Source organism: Prionailurus viverrinus, chromosome D3, assembly GCF_022837055.1.
Source record: "Prionailurus viverrinus isolate Anna chromosome D3, UM_Priviv_1.0, whole genome shotgun sequence".
NCBI lineage: Eukaryota > Metazoa > Chordata > Mammalia > Carnivora > Felidae > Prionailurus > Prionailurus viverrinus.
Window position 1 is genome coordinate 51491868 of NC_062572.1, and position 17016 is coordinate 51508883.

The 17016-nt window shown below is 35.7% G+C and overlaps 1 protein-coding gene across 5 annotated transcripts in view; it reads right to left on the reverse strand.

Moving 5' to 3' along the window:
• Nucleotides 1–17016, reverse strand: part of CDH2 (cadherin 2) — a 214277-nt gene that overhangs the window by 50225 nt on the left and 147036 nt on the right. For all 5 annotated transcript variants that reach the window (XM_047828632.1, XM_047828633.1, XM_047828634.1 and 2 more), the window contains 5 exons: nucleotides 12815–13041; nucleotides 10949–11095; nucleotides 9064–9219; nucleotides 4841–4985; nucleotides 2076–2248 (listed from right to left, as the gene is read on the reverse strand). In XM_047828632.1, coding sequence (XP_047684588.1) covers nucleotides 2076–2248; nucleotides 4841–4985; nucleotides 9064–9219; nucleotides 10949–11095; nucleotides 12815–13041 — 848 coding nt within the window. The remainder of the gene's footprint in view (nucleotides 1–2075; nucleotides 2249–4840; nucleotides 4986–9063; nucleotides 9220–10948; nucleotides 11096–12814; nucleotides 13042–17016) is intronic.

The following is a 17016-nucleotide window of genomic DNA, read 5'->3' on the forward strand; positions in this document are numbered from 1 at the left end:
CCTGAAGAAGTCGCAGTAATTTATCCCTGGCCTCAGGCAGAATTACCATAAACCATCTGAGATAGATACATTTTTTTTTCTGTTAAATGACTTTCAGAAATGAAAGGTTTTCCATAATTTTCCCTAGTAACTCATTGTTGTGTTTAATAATTTCACTGTCAAGAAGCTATTGCTCACACATGATTCTAACGTTGCGAATCCATTTCCACATCCATTTCATCAGGGGGTGGTGCATAGCTGCTTCTGTCCACTGCGACATAAATTCAACCACGATGACATAGGACTTCAGGCTTCCATTCTCTAAACTAAACGCAGTCTCTCTGGCTTTTCAATTTGGTTGTTCTGCTTTAGTAAAACTATCTTTAATTCTCGATGCCTCTTTCTTGTCATGAAACAGCCAGGCTAAATGAGGTAAGAATACTGCTGTGTGCACACAAGATGAAGACCCATTTCTGTATTTCACAATGAAGAGTGTGGATGAAAGAGGAATACTTATGTTGGGGGGATGAGCTATACCTACATAGAATGTGTGCAACTTGGCACTCAAGAGAGAATATTAAAAAATACCCCATGTTCTCATACCAAAATATGCATCCATGCTAAGTTTACTGGCATTTAAGAATGGCACGTCCTACAGTAATGGAAGAGGTGAAAAGACATACGTGTTTCAAATATCACTGAACCAGAAGTACTACTGCAAACACTTTAAATTTCAACCATTTCCAACCCAGAAGATTCCTGGAAAAAGAATCGTTGATACCTGGAAGTTAACAGGTGCAACGTAATAGGCATACATCTAACTCCTAAGTAAGGCTCTCAGCTAAGTTCAGTTGTGAATAAAGTAATCTCGATTGTTCGTACTACTTTAGTAAGGTGTTTCTAGCACAATCTTGCATATATAATTAATTGCAATAGCAATGTTTTCTTCGATCCAATTCAAGTGAATGCTACTAAGGCAAATGAAGCATCATAAAAACCAACTCCTAAAATCCTTGTCAATATTATTTATTATGGTAAGTATAATGTCTCCTTTTGACATACATAATCTGAGGTCTCATTACTATAAAAGCTGGCTCAGCCAGAAATCTACAAAGCACAAATGTCTATGTGTTAGCACTTTGATAATTCTTCAAACAATGACTACTGATGGTCAATAATGACCTTGAGAATCTCTTAAGAAAATGGGCAGAACAGAATAAGGAGTGTACAAGATTCATTAGGGGCAGAGTTTTCAGGAAAGGGTATAAGTGGGGCTTAAACTGAAGATGAAGAACTAGAAGGTTCCAAATCAAGAAAAAAGGTGCAAGGCATTCCTGGTGGAAGGAATCACATGAACAAAAAACTCCGAGGTGTGTAAGAGGACAGTGGGTTGAGGTCTGTCACAGTGAGATGAACATTTGGAATTAACCGAAATACCCATTCCCTCTCAGACTGTGACACTACATGGTATTTCACTGCTGTCAACATTTTATGCCTTTCCAACAAAAATTATGCCAGAAGTCTGTTTTTCTCCATTTACAACTTTAAAGCCTTGTCAGTGGAATTAATGTCATTGCTAGTCTTCAAACCTGCTCAGTAAGTTAATCATAAAGTTAAGGGGCAAGTTTTAATAAAGGGGATAATCTCCTTTAACAAAACCAGTCTATCCACAGAGACTACAAACACTCCACCACACACATGTTATGTGTAGCCTCTCAAAAATATTAATGTTAAAATTTATCCTAAATTCATGCACACATTATTTGGGCATGATTCTTAATTTAATTCTTCACAAAAACCTTTGAATGTGAGGGAAAACTGAGAAAATGCCAAGAATTAAAAAAAAGTTAAATACAGATGCATCTAATTAACTTAGTTGATTACACACTATTTATTATATGGACTAACAATGACTTATCCCGTATGCATACATAATTCAACTAATGTGAAGTTCGGCAGAAAATAGCATAAGAGTTCTTTAAAAAAACTGACGTCGCATAATACTGTGGATTTGTTATTACCTGGAGATAAACTGCATGTGATACCGCGTACCTTTATGATTAAAAACAAATTCAAATAGTTTTTGGTTGGCTTACTTCTCTATCAAGTCCAGCTGCCACGGTGATAATATCACCAGTCTCATTGTTGATTGTAAACATGTTGGGCGAAGGGGTGCTTGGAGCCTGGGACAGGATTCTGTACCTCAACATCCCGTTTAGGGCGTTTGGATCATCAGCATCAATAGCAGTGACTGTCATCACGTATGTCCCTAGACACAGTATACATGGAAAATGAATGGTCACCCTTCACTTCGGTCTCCTAAATAGATATACCTCAAAGGTATATTTGCCTTTTTGATCAATCCTCATTTTACTTCTTCAAAACAAACATTTAATCATTTAGACTTGATTAAAAATGCTAGCCATAAGAACAGTACTCACTTTAAAAAATATAAAACACGATTTAAATTCTTGAAAGGAAAACTATTAAAAATGTATACATTTATAAAGATTCATTTTTTCCATAACTTAGAAGACAAGTTCACTCTATGACTCAAAGAAAGGATCACTTCAGACCTTTATTCATATGAAGTGCAAACAATAATACAGAATGCAACATATTTTATGACCACTGATACCTTTTCCTATGTCATATTTTCTTTTGCTATACAGTAACATCAGAAATGACACACTGAGCATGATTCTCCTCAATGCCTAAGTCACTTTCTGAAAGTAAGCTGTGTGCACAACGAGGCACACTCCATTTACTCAGGTCATAAGGAATCATTCCATGCGTTACTGTTTTGGTACATTGAATAGGGGTTTGGCATTGTGGTTCGTTATTTCCTAGGAGATTACAAGAGCACTGTAACAAACTCAGGGATTTCAACTATTAGATATTTTGGAAAGGAAACCTACAAAGCATCAGAACCAAATAAGTTCAAACTAGCAACACAAATTGTATAATTTAGAAGCAGAGAGCAAAGTAGTCACTATTTAGGAAGGTCTGTTCTGTGGGAAATTTAGAAGAACTGGAGTAAAAAATTTTCCATCTCTAACTTACCTTCTTCACGAGTGCTCTAAGCCCAGTTCTGCTTTAGAACCTCTCCATGGTATAGTTTTGCCCCAGAATTCACAAAGTCTTGACCACATTATTCAAATCTCATTTCAGAGTTTGCTCCTCTAAGCAAGACGTTCTTATTATGTGCCATCTCTACACCCTTATTATTTTTAAAAAAAAAAAACTTCATTGCATATTTCCTTGCTTCCTTTTATTCTTCTCCCCTACCAGAATGTAAGCTCCAGTAGGGTCGGAGCTGTTACCCACAGGGCTGGAACAGTGCCCAGCACACAGCACAGACCCTATAAACATTTGTTGAATGAACAAATGAATGGTTAAAAAAAAATATGTTCCCAGATGTTGAGCCAAAATACTGATTATAATGCAGTTTAACTCAAGATTCTTACAGAACAACCACAAGAAATATATGCATGAAGCGTCTTTACTTCTCATGAAGATTGAGTCTTTTATTTGGGGGGGGGGGCTTTAATGGAAATTCATGATGAAATGCATAATAAATATATCTTTAATGGTTTACTTTTGACAATTTTTGTGAAGCAGTACTTTTTAATAGTTAGAAATAACAGAGGAAAAAAATAAATGATTAAACCAAAAAAAATTTTCCCCATGTTAAAAAAACTTTATCTCTAGAATATGTGGATAAGACTTGTGTTTTAGTAAGGATACGTTTAATATTCTTTGATTTTATAGTATTTTAAAATACCAAAGAAAGCTACTCCAGAATGTGACTCAGAAGGAGCCACAGATGGCTGAACTTCCCGCACAGTCCTGTCCTCCCCTGTGGCTCCCCTCACCCCCACCTCTTCTTCCTTTCTGAGGATATAGACAAGCGCATTTGGATCGAGAAAAAAATGCCAGTAAAAGCATATTTGGTTATACGCATAAATCAGGCATATGCATGAGAGCTACCAGTATAAATTGATATAGATGGCAAGGATAATACGTAGCACAATTTTAAATACTGAGGCTTTTTTTAATACAAAATCAAAATAATAATAATATAGCTAACGAAGTCCCTCTAAACACCAAATCACTCAGGAAGGTTGGAGAAACCCTCTCTCCTTTTCCCATCTCTCTCTGAACGGATTTTCATGTCCACTAGTTTTTCAAACTAAACCGGCCCCCCCTAGGCTTGCTCTTCTGAAGTCTACAGTGTTTTCAGTACAAGAATCGAAAATCTTAGTCAAACACCACTTCACAATGGCGAGAAGCTTTGGCAATCGCTGCTTCTAGGCTAGGACACTTTCCATGACACTAAGCTGAAAAGCGCAGGCTGCAGAAGACATTCGGGTCATGCACAAGTAAATAACCAGTGTGTCCACAGGGCAGCGATCACAGCTGCCTCCAGCCCCCTTTCCGCTTTTGGCTTTACCTCACTGCCTGGCCCCAGGAATACCAACTACCTTTCAGACTCTCTGACTGTGTTTCACGTGCTGCTCCGACTAATATGATAAAATCTGCACTTTATGAATGGAAAGCCACTGGTATTCTGGTGCTCACTTTTTCCTGCCCTGACTTTATGAACCACAGCCAAATGAAAGAACCCATAGATCCTATACTATAGGACCAAAAATACTGTAGTGTGTACTTTTTCAAAGGTGGGAAGTGTTTTCTCTCTTCAGTGGGTTTTTTCCTAAGTTACCTTCTTTTTTCCCTAAAATCATTTTGCATGAAAGAAAATAACACTAAAAAGGCTCACATGATTTCCCCTTTTGCTTATACCCCAGTGCTGTATTACACTGCATTTCCTGAATCTCTGAGTTATGATTTTCAAACTTACCGGGCTTGGACCCCTCAGGAACTGTCCCATTCCAAACCTGGTGTAAGAACTCTGGTCTGTTATCGTTCATATCAATAACATTGATGACAATGTCAATGGGGTTCTCCACTTGGTTCCCGTTAATATCCACTGCGTGTGCCCTCAACTGCAAAAGTAATTAGAAGACAAAACTATTTAACAGGTTTATGTCTCGAGTGAGAAGAAAAACAGACAATGACTGCACTACCAAAATAGCAAGGATGAACCAAGAAAGTGAAAAAAAAGCTACTCTCCCCGTCAAAATTTAAGTTAGCCAAACTTCATATGATTAGGATAGATATAATAGTAAAAAGCCAGCAAATGCTGTCTGCTAGGCATTGTGCTCAGAGTCGTATGGATTTTAACTCATTTAATCCATATATGAAAGAGTAAGGCAGAAATGATAAGTACTTGAAGGTGAAGAAATTGAGCTTCAGAAAAAGCCAGTCCTGTCCAGTTCCCCAATCCTTTTGCTAAATCCACACATATGAGTCCGGGTAATTAACAATGTACTGGCACAGAGTAGTCGTAAAGATTAAGAGAACAGAACAGAATTTAGAAAGAATTAGGTGCGTGTAGGGAATTTTGACACTGGGTGTTTTTGTTTGTTTGTTTGTTTTTAATTGTAAAGTCACTCATAAACATTAAAAGTGCCTGCGTATTCTATAAGACCGTTGTTCCTCTCCCAAGCCCGAGTTCTCAGTTTTACAGGTATTCTAAATATTTCATTTCTTTTTCTCTTTAAATAAATAGAGTCACTTGGCTACTCTTGGCAGAATATCCTCAAAATCTTTTAATCCAGCACATAGAGATCCATTGCATTCTTTGCAATAGCTGTGTAGTGCTCCATTGAATTGTTTCTTTTTAACTGGAATGCTTCTGTGGTTTTCCTGGTGATGTTGCCTGTTGGTTTCTGTTGGGTAGGCTTCAAGTTAAAGACGCATCAACATATCCCCCTTTTCTTCATTTAGAAGTTATTTAATACATGAAGCAATGCAAATTTTATTATTGCCTTTCAACACCAATAAAAATAATCCTTTTTTCCTTCACTTATTTAATATATTACATTAATAGAGTCTTAATACTGAAACATTCTTGCAATTCTATAATTGAGTCTATTTTTTTTTTTTTATGAGTATCTCTTAATTATGTGGTGGCAGTAAGAATCTGCAGAGGAAGAATTTGCCCCAAAACTGACCTGAAAATATTTATTTCCTGGTCTTACCCCCAGGAGTTCAAATAATGAGAATTCATTCAGGAAGAATTATTTAGAAGTTTTGTATTGATATTATTTATATTCATAAATTTGAGACCAGTCTAATTAGAGACTGGTCTATTGTGTGCTATCTTTATCAAGTTTCTGTATTAATGAGATTTTGTTTTTATGGAAGGTTTGAAAGTTTGACTCCTTTCTTAAACCTTTAGACCAATATAAAAAGCGTAAGCATTATATGTTCCTTAAGGATTTTATTTATTTATTTTTTATTTATTTTTTCTTTAAGGATTTTAAAAGAACTGGTTGATGAAACAATCAAGGCCTTTGGAAGAAGGGAGTGTTGAGTAATATTCAAGGCAGAAAACACTGTTGTTTAATTTTTTTAAATTTTTGCACCCAATGTGGGGCTCAAACTTATGACCCTGAGATCAAGAGTTGCAAGCTCCACTGACTGAGCCAGGCAGGTGCCCCTTGAAAACATTTTAAATTTCTCATACACTTATTCACATGTTTAGATCAGGGGGAGTCCTGCTCTACTACATACCAATATTTTAATAATTTTCAAAACTTCAATCATTTAAAAAGTTTTTACAAGTGCAGGGGCACCTGGGTGGCTCAGTCAGTTAAGCATCCAACTTCAGCTCAGGTCATGATCTCACTGTTTGTGGGTTTGAGGCTTGCGATGGGCTCTGTGCTGACAGCTCAGAGCCTGGAGCCTGCTTTGGATTCTGTGTCTCCCTCTCTCTCTGCCCCTCCCCTACTCTCGCTCTGTCTCTCTCTCTCAAAAATAAACATTAAAAAAATTTAAAAAGTTTTTAGTGCAAAAATTCAACAAATATGTTACTATGCAAAGTAAGAATCAAGAAACAAACACATACATATGTGGAATAAAAAGTTTTGAAAGACTAAGTGTAGATGATAAATTCCTGGGAATACTAATTCAATACATGGGACAATTGACTATAAAGGAAAAACAAAGTGGTTCTATATATACCTCTCTCCTTTTAGTAAAATAAACTCGACAGAGGTTAAAAATATAGAGGCTAAATACATACATACATACATACATACAAAAAAGAAAATTGGGTAGATTAGCATCTTGGGGTAGAGAAGGTTTTTAACAACCATCTCTAAAACCAGATTGTATGATAAAATTGAAAAACACAATTTTGCAATGCAAGAACTATGAACTATGGTAGGGTAAAAATTATTAACAAAGCTTAAAAACAAACAACAAAAGGGGAAAATATGTGACAAATTAAATATTAATATCCCTTACTGTTAAGAGGTTCCTAACAGTAAAAAAAAAAAAAAAAAAAAAAAAAAAAAAAGAAAAGAAAAAGAAAAGGTAAACAATCCAAAAGAAAATTCAACACAGGAGTAGGGAATTCACTACGATTAGATATTCAACTTAGGCAACTTAAAGCATTAAGATCTTTTTTTTTTCAAATAATATTGAATAAATAAATGCCTAGAATTGATAATGGTATAGAGAAAGTATATCTCCTATATAATGGGCAGGTACTGCAACATAATACGACCATTCTAGAGAACAATTTCACAATATTTATCAGAATAATTCCAATTTCAGGAATTTATTCCAAGGATATAATGGGAAAATGTACAGACAAGTGTTCATTGCCACATTATTTGTAGTTACAAAATAGAATAAAATAAACCAAATCACCTAAATATCTACCAATAGGCAATTAGCTAAAATTACATTACATTCATTCAACAAAATAATATAAAGCAATCAAAAATGATGACATAAATAGATAATTATTTATTGACATGGAAAGATGCTAAATCTTAGGATTGCTGAGTGACAAAAGCGGGTTTCTGAGAATGATGCCAATTTCAACGAAATAACATTTATGAATCTATGCAAAGAAAAAATCTTGCAGCATATCACCAAAGTGTTAAAAAAAAAAAAAGGTTGGTTCCACGTACTGAGATTACAAATCATTTTTACTTTCTTATTAATACTGCATTATTTTAAAAGTTTTTATAATGTGCATATATTGTCTAAAAATGATAATTTCATTAAAAGTTTTAGTTATTCATGCAGAAATTGGAGAAGTAATAAAGACCAACTTAGTTTTCTATATTAAAGTCATGAAAAAATATTTGAAATCTTGTTCTAGGAAATGTGCAAGCATGGCTAAAAAAAAAAGAAATGAAAAATGCCTTGTGTAATTTATATTAATATTAGGCAATTCTTGAGTTTCAAAATACTCACTACAATTAATATTTAAAATGATTAAAAATCAGTTTCAAATATATACATATACTATATTTAAAAATATGACCATATAATTGTATACAAAAAGTTGTGATAACCCAGTAAGAAAATGAATAAAACAGAAAAATAAAGAACATAAAAACAAACATAAGACATATAATAAGATAGGGGCACCTGGGTGGCTCAGTTGGTTAAGCGTTCAACTCTTGGTAACGGCTCGGGTCATGATCTCATAGTTCATGAGATCAAGCCCCACATCAGACTCCTTGCTGACAGCGTGGAGCCTGCTTGGGATTCTCTCTCTCTGCCCCTCCTCCACTTGCACACACTCTCTCTTTCCCTCTCTCTCAAAAATAAATAAATAAATACTTAAAAAAAGTACAGTCTATACATTTAATGGAATATTATGCAGTCATTAAAAGTGATCTCCATATAATTTACACGCAACAATTTTGACTTCCTTCACGTGAATTTGTTCTTGTAAGTCCTTAGCCACACTGACTTGTAAAGGGTAATGATATTTTATGCCATTTTACTTTCTTCTTTGCACTGTTCTTTACCATGGTACACATCAAGTCTATAAAACAATAATTATTACAACAAATTGAAAAGGCTACAAAGCACATTTCTGGTATGTGAACTCTCAGCACCAAAGCATGAAGACCAATAGAAGAGGCAAATGTTACAGTCTACACAGTCAGAAGAGTATTAGTACAACAGATCATCAGCTGGCTGATATCTTACATGAAACCTGGCTATCAGCTCACGGTCCAGAGGCTTGGTTACTGACAGCTGGCCTGAGATGGGGTTGATAATGAAGATACCAGTCGGAGGCTGGTCAGCTCCTGGCCCCGTCACGCTATACCGTAGTGAAAGGTTTTTATCTCTATCGGACCTGATCTGAGGATCAAGAAGACAATCATATTAAATGAGAGACTAAATGAGCTCATTATCAGAGACAGGGCCTGTCATACCTTATGCCCTTTTTCAGTTACAAATTTACAGCATCTCTTCCCAGAAAACCAGTCCTGTTTCTCTCATCCTTGCTTCTTGGTGACAGGCTTCAAAAAGAGATGTCACCTATCACCAGGAAGACTGAGGGCAACATTCACATCTAAAAGAACACTTGCTTAGGAACAGCGCAAGAAGTCCAAATTAAGGAGTGTCAGTGTTTGAACTGAATCATATTCTATCCAGGGAGCTTGTAGGTTAGAATAGTTAACACAGGAACAGGCGTCCAATTTAATTAAAGTAAAACTTGTTTACCTTTTTGTATCAGTTAGGAGAAGAAAGAACTGTGTTAGGCCACAGTATGAAACAGCCTTATGTGAGAACTCTGATATGGTTTGAGTTTAGGAGTCAGATTTCTGCACTTGTATTATACTGACATTATTCACTGCAACCAAAGCTTTCCAAGTCATTTTAAGGTGGTACCTATTACTCAAAATTCTTTGTTAAATACCAAAACATACAAGAAAGGATTTTAAAATGCGTTTTTATACTCTCAAAAATTATACCCACTATAGGCCCACTGCTTTCTCCTCCAAATATAACAGTTCTCAGGAAAAATAAGTTTATAGGTGAGCAGTCACAGGAACAGGCTATATAGAAAGGAGTATGACGAATAGCACAGACAAGCGTCAACTGGCAATACCTTGGCAGGTGATAATAACAGATCTTTATGTATTAGGTAAATATACTTAACCCAATAGCAGAATCCAGTTTATTAATTTTCTTGTGAAGACAAAATTCTCTCTCAACTTATTGTCCATTAAAGTAGAAAAATAAAAAAAAACACCTTTATTTGGGGGCTATGTTGTTCATTGTTAAATCAAATTATAATGTGCATTAAAATAAAATATGCAATACAAATAAATGACTTATTAAAAGTGCAACTTTCAGTAAGTAGGTATAGTAGGAACGCTAAATTAATCACACACAAATGTACATTCTAATAAATCAATATACAATAACTCTGTCCTTTTCCTTTTGCAATAAATAGTGGGTTGCTAATTTTACTAAACATGTATGAATATCTGTGATTTCTTTTTCTCTACATCTGATGGTACGCATTTAGAGTAACCGGAAAAAAATTACTTCTCAGATTTATAAAAGCCTATGTTTTTGCACAGCCCCAGGGATTCTGTTAATGGTATCAGAGGTCATTTTCTTTTTTCTTTAAAGAACTCTCAAATGCACTCAGTGCTGGCATTTTTAGCAATGATTGTCCCTTTATTTCTTCTTTGGCTCAAAAGCTATCTATAGAGGGCAAAGATCATCATGGAGAGCATGGCTTTCAGACACGGAAGCGAAGATGTGTATGTGTGTTGTGAGAAAGGGTATGGTACGGGTGTGGATACATGTTGGAGTTAGGGGTTATATATTCACACATTCAACAAACTCCATCGTCCATGGTGTATGGGACCCACAGAGAGCTAGCTCTAACTATAAATAATCTGAGGTAATTAAAAAAAAGAGGCTTTCTGCAACACTATAGACACTTCATCTACACACAAACATATAGTTTTAATACATGTTGTTAACTCTATCTTGTGATAAAACAGACAAAAACATTTCTAACGTATACTTGACCCATGCCATGGAGACAATTAAAATGGTGCCAGCCTACCCTGACAAGCTCTTGAGGAAAAGGTCCTCTGGAATTTTCTGGCAAGTTGATTGGAGGGATAACCCAGTCTCTCTTCTGCCTTTGTAGGTGGCCATTGTGCTTAGTCGCTTGTCTTGGGAATACTATTTCTTCAATTTCTTGTGATTCCTTTCCATTAAAATACAACAAGACATTGCTGAGTACTAGGAAAAACATTTTCTGAAAGGACAGCAATATCAATGGATACCTGACAGTGAAGGGTTCACTGTCAGGAACAAGAAAATATGCCTGGAGGCCCTCTCCTCATCCCTCTATTAAAATAATAGAAAACACCATAAAATTTAGGGGCTACCATGACGATTGAAGAATTGAATTCCAAACAATTTATTATGTAGCACAGCTGTGTAAACTATTTGCAGTTTCTATAAACCATCTTAGATAGGAGTTAATATTGAGCACAATTTAATAGTACCCTTTTATATATCTCTCATTAGTTTAAACCACAGTTCAGGTAATGTGCTACTGTACATTAAATTTAGATCTTGATGTGCTAAAATATAATTTGAATTCCAGGAGAAGTTTAATACATACTGCTAAGGCATGTCTCAAATATTTATGACCCTATTAAATCCCACAGAATTAATGCTGTAATTATTCTAAACCTATGTCAGCCATGATGGATGCTGTAGATGACCCACTTTGCACATTGGGTATTAATCTCTGCTGGATGTCAACATTTTCTTCTGTTTTCCCTTATATCTGTAGACACTTTAGCCATTAGCCCTTGCTGCTTCAGTGCAAATATCCACGCTAGTTTGCTGGACCACAGTGAATCATCAACAACAAAAGCGTTTTTTCACTCAATTAGTTACCAGCTTCTCACTCTGTATTCCCCAAATGACATGATTCCCCTTAACAGTTAATAGATTAATAAACTACATCTCATATAATGAAAGTCGAGCATTGGTGCAAGAGAAAAATGCTATCTTTTCCACTGATACACTTATTCCTATTTGATTATGGGTGTGTATAAGACATTTACAATTAAAGAGCAGAAGTGAATGTGTGTATTCCTATCTCCCAAAGTACAATAAATGTACAAAATGTAATAGTTATACTTCATGAAATTATGGACTTCAAAATAGATGACTGTGGTGCCCCCTCATTTGTTTCAAATTAACTCAACGCAAACTAGAATATTCAGAAACTAATAATGTTATCATAGCTTTACTAAAGAAGTTATTGTGTCTTACTAAAATTCCTAATATAGTGACTTATACAAAACAAGTGCTCAATAAATGTCTGTTGCATTTAATCCAACTGTACTTTTGTTGGAAGTGTATCTATTTATTTTATCTTGGCTTATAGCAGCTTCCACCAGAGGGAGTATATCATTCCTAAAAGTTATGTCCGTAGTTTAAATAATTCATACTCCCCAATTTGATTATTCAGGGGCAAGACAAAAACCCAATATTCCTAGCTAGAAATGCTTTCTATTGCTACTGTACTGTGTATCTGTACTTCCCACTTAATACACTTGACTGGTGACATCTTGCCAAGAACTGTTTATTTTCTGGTTATATTTAACAGCTTGTAAAGCTTCTGAGAAATTTAAAGCAAACAACTACTTCTAATTTTAAATTAAGTTCTAAATCTCAAAGTATAAACAACCCTTTCAAACACAGTTTGAGATAGCTTAAATATACATTTAGTCTAAGTATCTTGTAAGATTAAAAAAAAAACCCACAAAATACTGTTGAAGTGACTGAAGTTGATGAAAATTCAAATACTGGCCAAGGTGACGTATAAAGCAAGGTACATATTTAGTTCCAACTGAATAAACCAGATTTTTGAACATGGCTCCGAAGCCATATTTGGATACTCCACCTTCACTGCATCCTCAGGTAAGGTTGGCTTGAGGCTCAATTTTACTGCTACTTGCCACTTTTCCTGAGTCTCTTTGTCTTGGGCATATATCAGGAACTTCGCATGCTCGGAGGAGAGGGGAAAGCTTCTCACGGCATACACCATGCCGTCTTCATCCACCTTAAAATCTGCTGGCTCACTGCTTTCATACTGTACTTTCCTTTTCCCATTGCAGTTGCTGAACTTTACTGTAAAAGATAATAAATATGTAAGTCTAGCGATAATACAAAGGCAGAAACACCTAACGTCTAACTAAGTCCATGAACCGCTTAGATTTTAGTGGGTATAAAACACAAAAGTTTTATTTTTACATTATTAAAGGAATTCTCATACTATAGAATATCAGATTGTGGGGCTGAGTTGTACCCCAGAATCTCCTTGTTCCAAAGCCTTCCCCCACCCTTCACATTCCCCAGGAGCTTGGGCCCTTGGCTATCGCTGCTTTCTCCCCCCATGCCTCTCAATGACATTATCTGCTACTCCCTAACAAACTCCTACTCATCCTTCAGCACCCAGCTCCAGAGTCACTGAAAGTGGCACAATCTCTTGTTCTCAGTCTTCATGTAGTAATCTGAACTCTATTATCACAGTTTTTTTTAAGTTTATCTATTTTTTTGGGGGGGGAGGGGTAGAGAGAAAGAGGGAGACACAGAATCCGAAGCAGGCTCCAGGCTCTGAGCTGTCAGCACAGAGACTGTCGCGGGCTCGAACCCACAAACTGCGAGATCATGACCTGAGCCAAAGTTGGACGCTTAACTGACTGAGCCACCCAGATGCCCCTCTACTGTCACAGTTTTATAGCTATGCCTGACATTCACTGTGAGAGGTACTTCAGGACAAATTTTCTTAGTTATCTTGTACACCTTGCACATTTCCTGGCACTTAGTCTTCATATATAATTTTTGAAGAAATTCTTAAAGGAAGAAAGCAATTACTTTGATTAATGTTGAATGCTCACTTTGCTCTAAAATTACAAGACCTTAGTAGTAATTAAAAGGGGAATAATTTGCAATTTCTAGTCCTCATGGTGCTTAGAATAGTTCTATGAAGCAGTAACAATTTATAAATTTTCAAACAAACAAAATAAAGATATATCTCAAAATAAATTTTAACTAAAAATACTTATGGCTTAAGAATAAAAAATCAAAAAGATTTTAGTAACTTATCTTTATCTTTAATGCCTTAAAATTGAAAAAAAAAATGAATGCTTTCTTAAAAGGTTAATCAGCTTATGTCTCATTGGATACCAACACAGAAGTTATACCACGAACTATACATACTCAAGCCAAAATAAAATTATAAAATAATAAAAAAATATTCTCTAAGGAAGATCATTTCTTTTGAACTTCTTAAATCATTCTTTATGAGGAAAAGTTCTATGGGAATAGCATGAAGGGATCAAAGAAAAAGCGTTTTTTAAATTTCTGTAAACATACAATGTTAGATCTTAAACACAATTACCTAGGATACATTTAGAAAGCAAGTAATAGGTACACATTACAGGTGTCTAGGTGGCTCAGTTGGGTAAGCATCTGTCTTCAGGTCAGGTCATGATCTTAGGTCTGTGAATTTGAGCCCTTGCATCGGGCTGTCTGCTCTCAGCACAGAGCCTGCTTTGGATCCCCTGTCCCCCCCTCTCTGCTCTTCTCCCACTTGCACTCTCTCTCTGTCTCTCTCAAAATAAATAAATAAACTTAAAAAAATTCGTACACATTGCAAAATATAATCATATACTACTTTTTGCATTTTTAAGTATCTAAGTAAATTTCTCCAAACTCCCACTCCATATGTATATATTGATGAGTTCTTTTGTTTCCATTAATATAAATTCGCTGAGATGTGCACAAGATCACAGCCCCAAAACATGCATGCTTATTTCCCTTAGTAACCATAAAATCCTTGATAACAGAAATAAAATACTTTAACTAGTGAATATATTATTTCCCACATAGCCCCACATATATCATCCTTCATTTTACAAACATCTGAAAATGAAAATAAAAGTTGTATCTCCTGCTAAATTATGCTAAACCCAAATATTTGTCTTTGGAGTAGAAGTATCCCAAAAGATACTTATTATCCTATCTTACTTGCCATGTGATTTAAAAGTGAAAAACAGGATCTCTTCTACAGAGCAGTGCCATCGACTGCTAATCTTTTATTAAAGACAAAATGAAAAGTAAAATTGTTTGGAGGAATCCTGCTGAGATACCGAAACGAAAGACTTTTATCATCTTTCTGTATAAAAGTACCTTTTTATATCAAAAAAGGCATTTGTGAACTTAAAAACACAGAGTCTTGATTAGATCTTCGGCACTTTTTTGGTTCATTTTTACCACTCTAGCGTGGATCCTCATCACTTCACACCTGGATTTTTGTATCTGCCTCCTAGAGGTTTTCTTCCTGTTCCAGGTCATTGAGCATCTACTCTTAGACTAAACCTCTGTTGCTCAGTCATGTGTCCTCCCCATTTAATATCCGTAGTATTATATGTACGCTTTCATCATATAGTGCTCTTCTCACTCTTGGTGTCTTTAGTGTTTCATGCATTACCTTCTAAGACATATTCTGCCCAATCAGATTTCTCAGTCATTCCCCCCTCTCACTGCAGCCCACGCCCCATGCTCACTATCTTTTCTAGAAAGCTCCTCCACCCCCATTCTCCATGCCACAGTTCCAGAGCCAGGCCATGACTTGGGGTTAATGAGTCTACTAGATGACCTTTCAAAGATGGCAGCCGATGCCCTCATTTGGGAAGGCTTCACATTTTGAATTTTAATTTAATTTTAACTTTTATTTGTTTTTACATTTTGTGTCCATGGAAGCACATATGAGCACTTTATTTTTATTAGAATGGTGATTATAATAAATAATGTCTAGTTATTAATGGTTTCATGTGACTACATCTTCTCTCTGTAAGTAGACTGTAAACTCATTTTGGCTTCCTGGCAATGAGTCTAGGTTCTTTTGTTTCCTGGGACACCTAGCAGTGACAGAGACTGTATAAATGCTCATTTAATATTCACAGGCCAGTTGTATAGATGAATATCTTACAACTTTTCAAAACACTCGAAAATAGAAGTAGGTCCAGCCTGCTATAGCAACAGCATTCTGCAACAACAACAACAAAAAACCTAGGGACTTTAAATAATTGGACTATGTACTTAGGTTGCTGGGAGTGAAAGAAAATGAATTAATATTTGTTGTGTGCCAGGCACTGAACAAGATACTGACGATTAGGTTAGCTATTTTAGCCTTAGCAAGAACTTCCTGAAGTGGGAATTGTTATTTCTGTTCAACAAATGGAGACAGAAAATTCAGAGAGGCATCTGTGCCCATGGGTGTCTGACTCCTAGTGATTCTTCTACAAAAGCACAAAGGAATCTAACTAAATTCATGACGCGTAAGTTATTGAAACCTAAAGCTTTAGTAAACAATAAAAGTGGAGAAATGACAAAGAGGCTTAACAAATGCTCGTGAAGAGAATAATGTCACATCTGGATCTCCAAATGTACCAAAGTAACCAGTATTATTAAAAAGAAGTCCTTAAGTTGGAGTGGACCCTACATATCCCATATAGGGGGGTAGCTGGAGCCCCTGAAGGTGGGGTGCAAGTGTGAGGCAGGCAGAAGAGGAAAATTCATGCTCACTGTTACAATGACAGAGTATTCTGTTAAATAGGTACTCAGCTATTACCCGGCAATCGAAAAGAATGACATCTTGCTATTCACAACTATGTGGATGGAACTAGAGGGTATTATGCTAAGTGAAATTAGTCAGAGAAAAACAAATATCATATGATGTCACTCATATGAGGACTTTAAGAGACAAAACAGATGAACATAAGGGAAGGGAAGCAAAAATAATGTAAAAACAGAGAGAGAGAGAGAGAGAGAGACAAACCATAAGAGACTCTTAAATATGAAGAACAAACAGAAGGTTTCTGGAGGGGTTGTGGGGGGGGGGTGCTAAATGGGTAAGGGACATTAAGGAATCTATTTCTGAAATCATTGTTGCACTATATGCTAACTACCTTGGATTGTAAATTAAAAAAATAAATTAAATTAAAAAAAATAGGTACTCAGCTACCTATTTGGATTCAGTGTCAGAATGATGCAGGAAAGGGAAAGAAGGCCTTTAAAGAAAAATGCATTGGCAAAGAA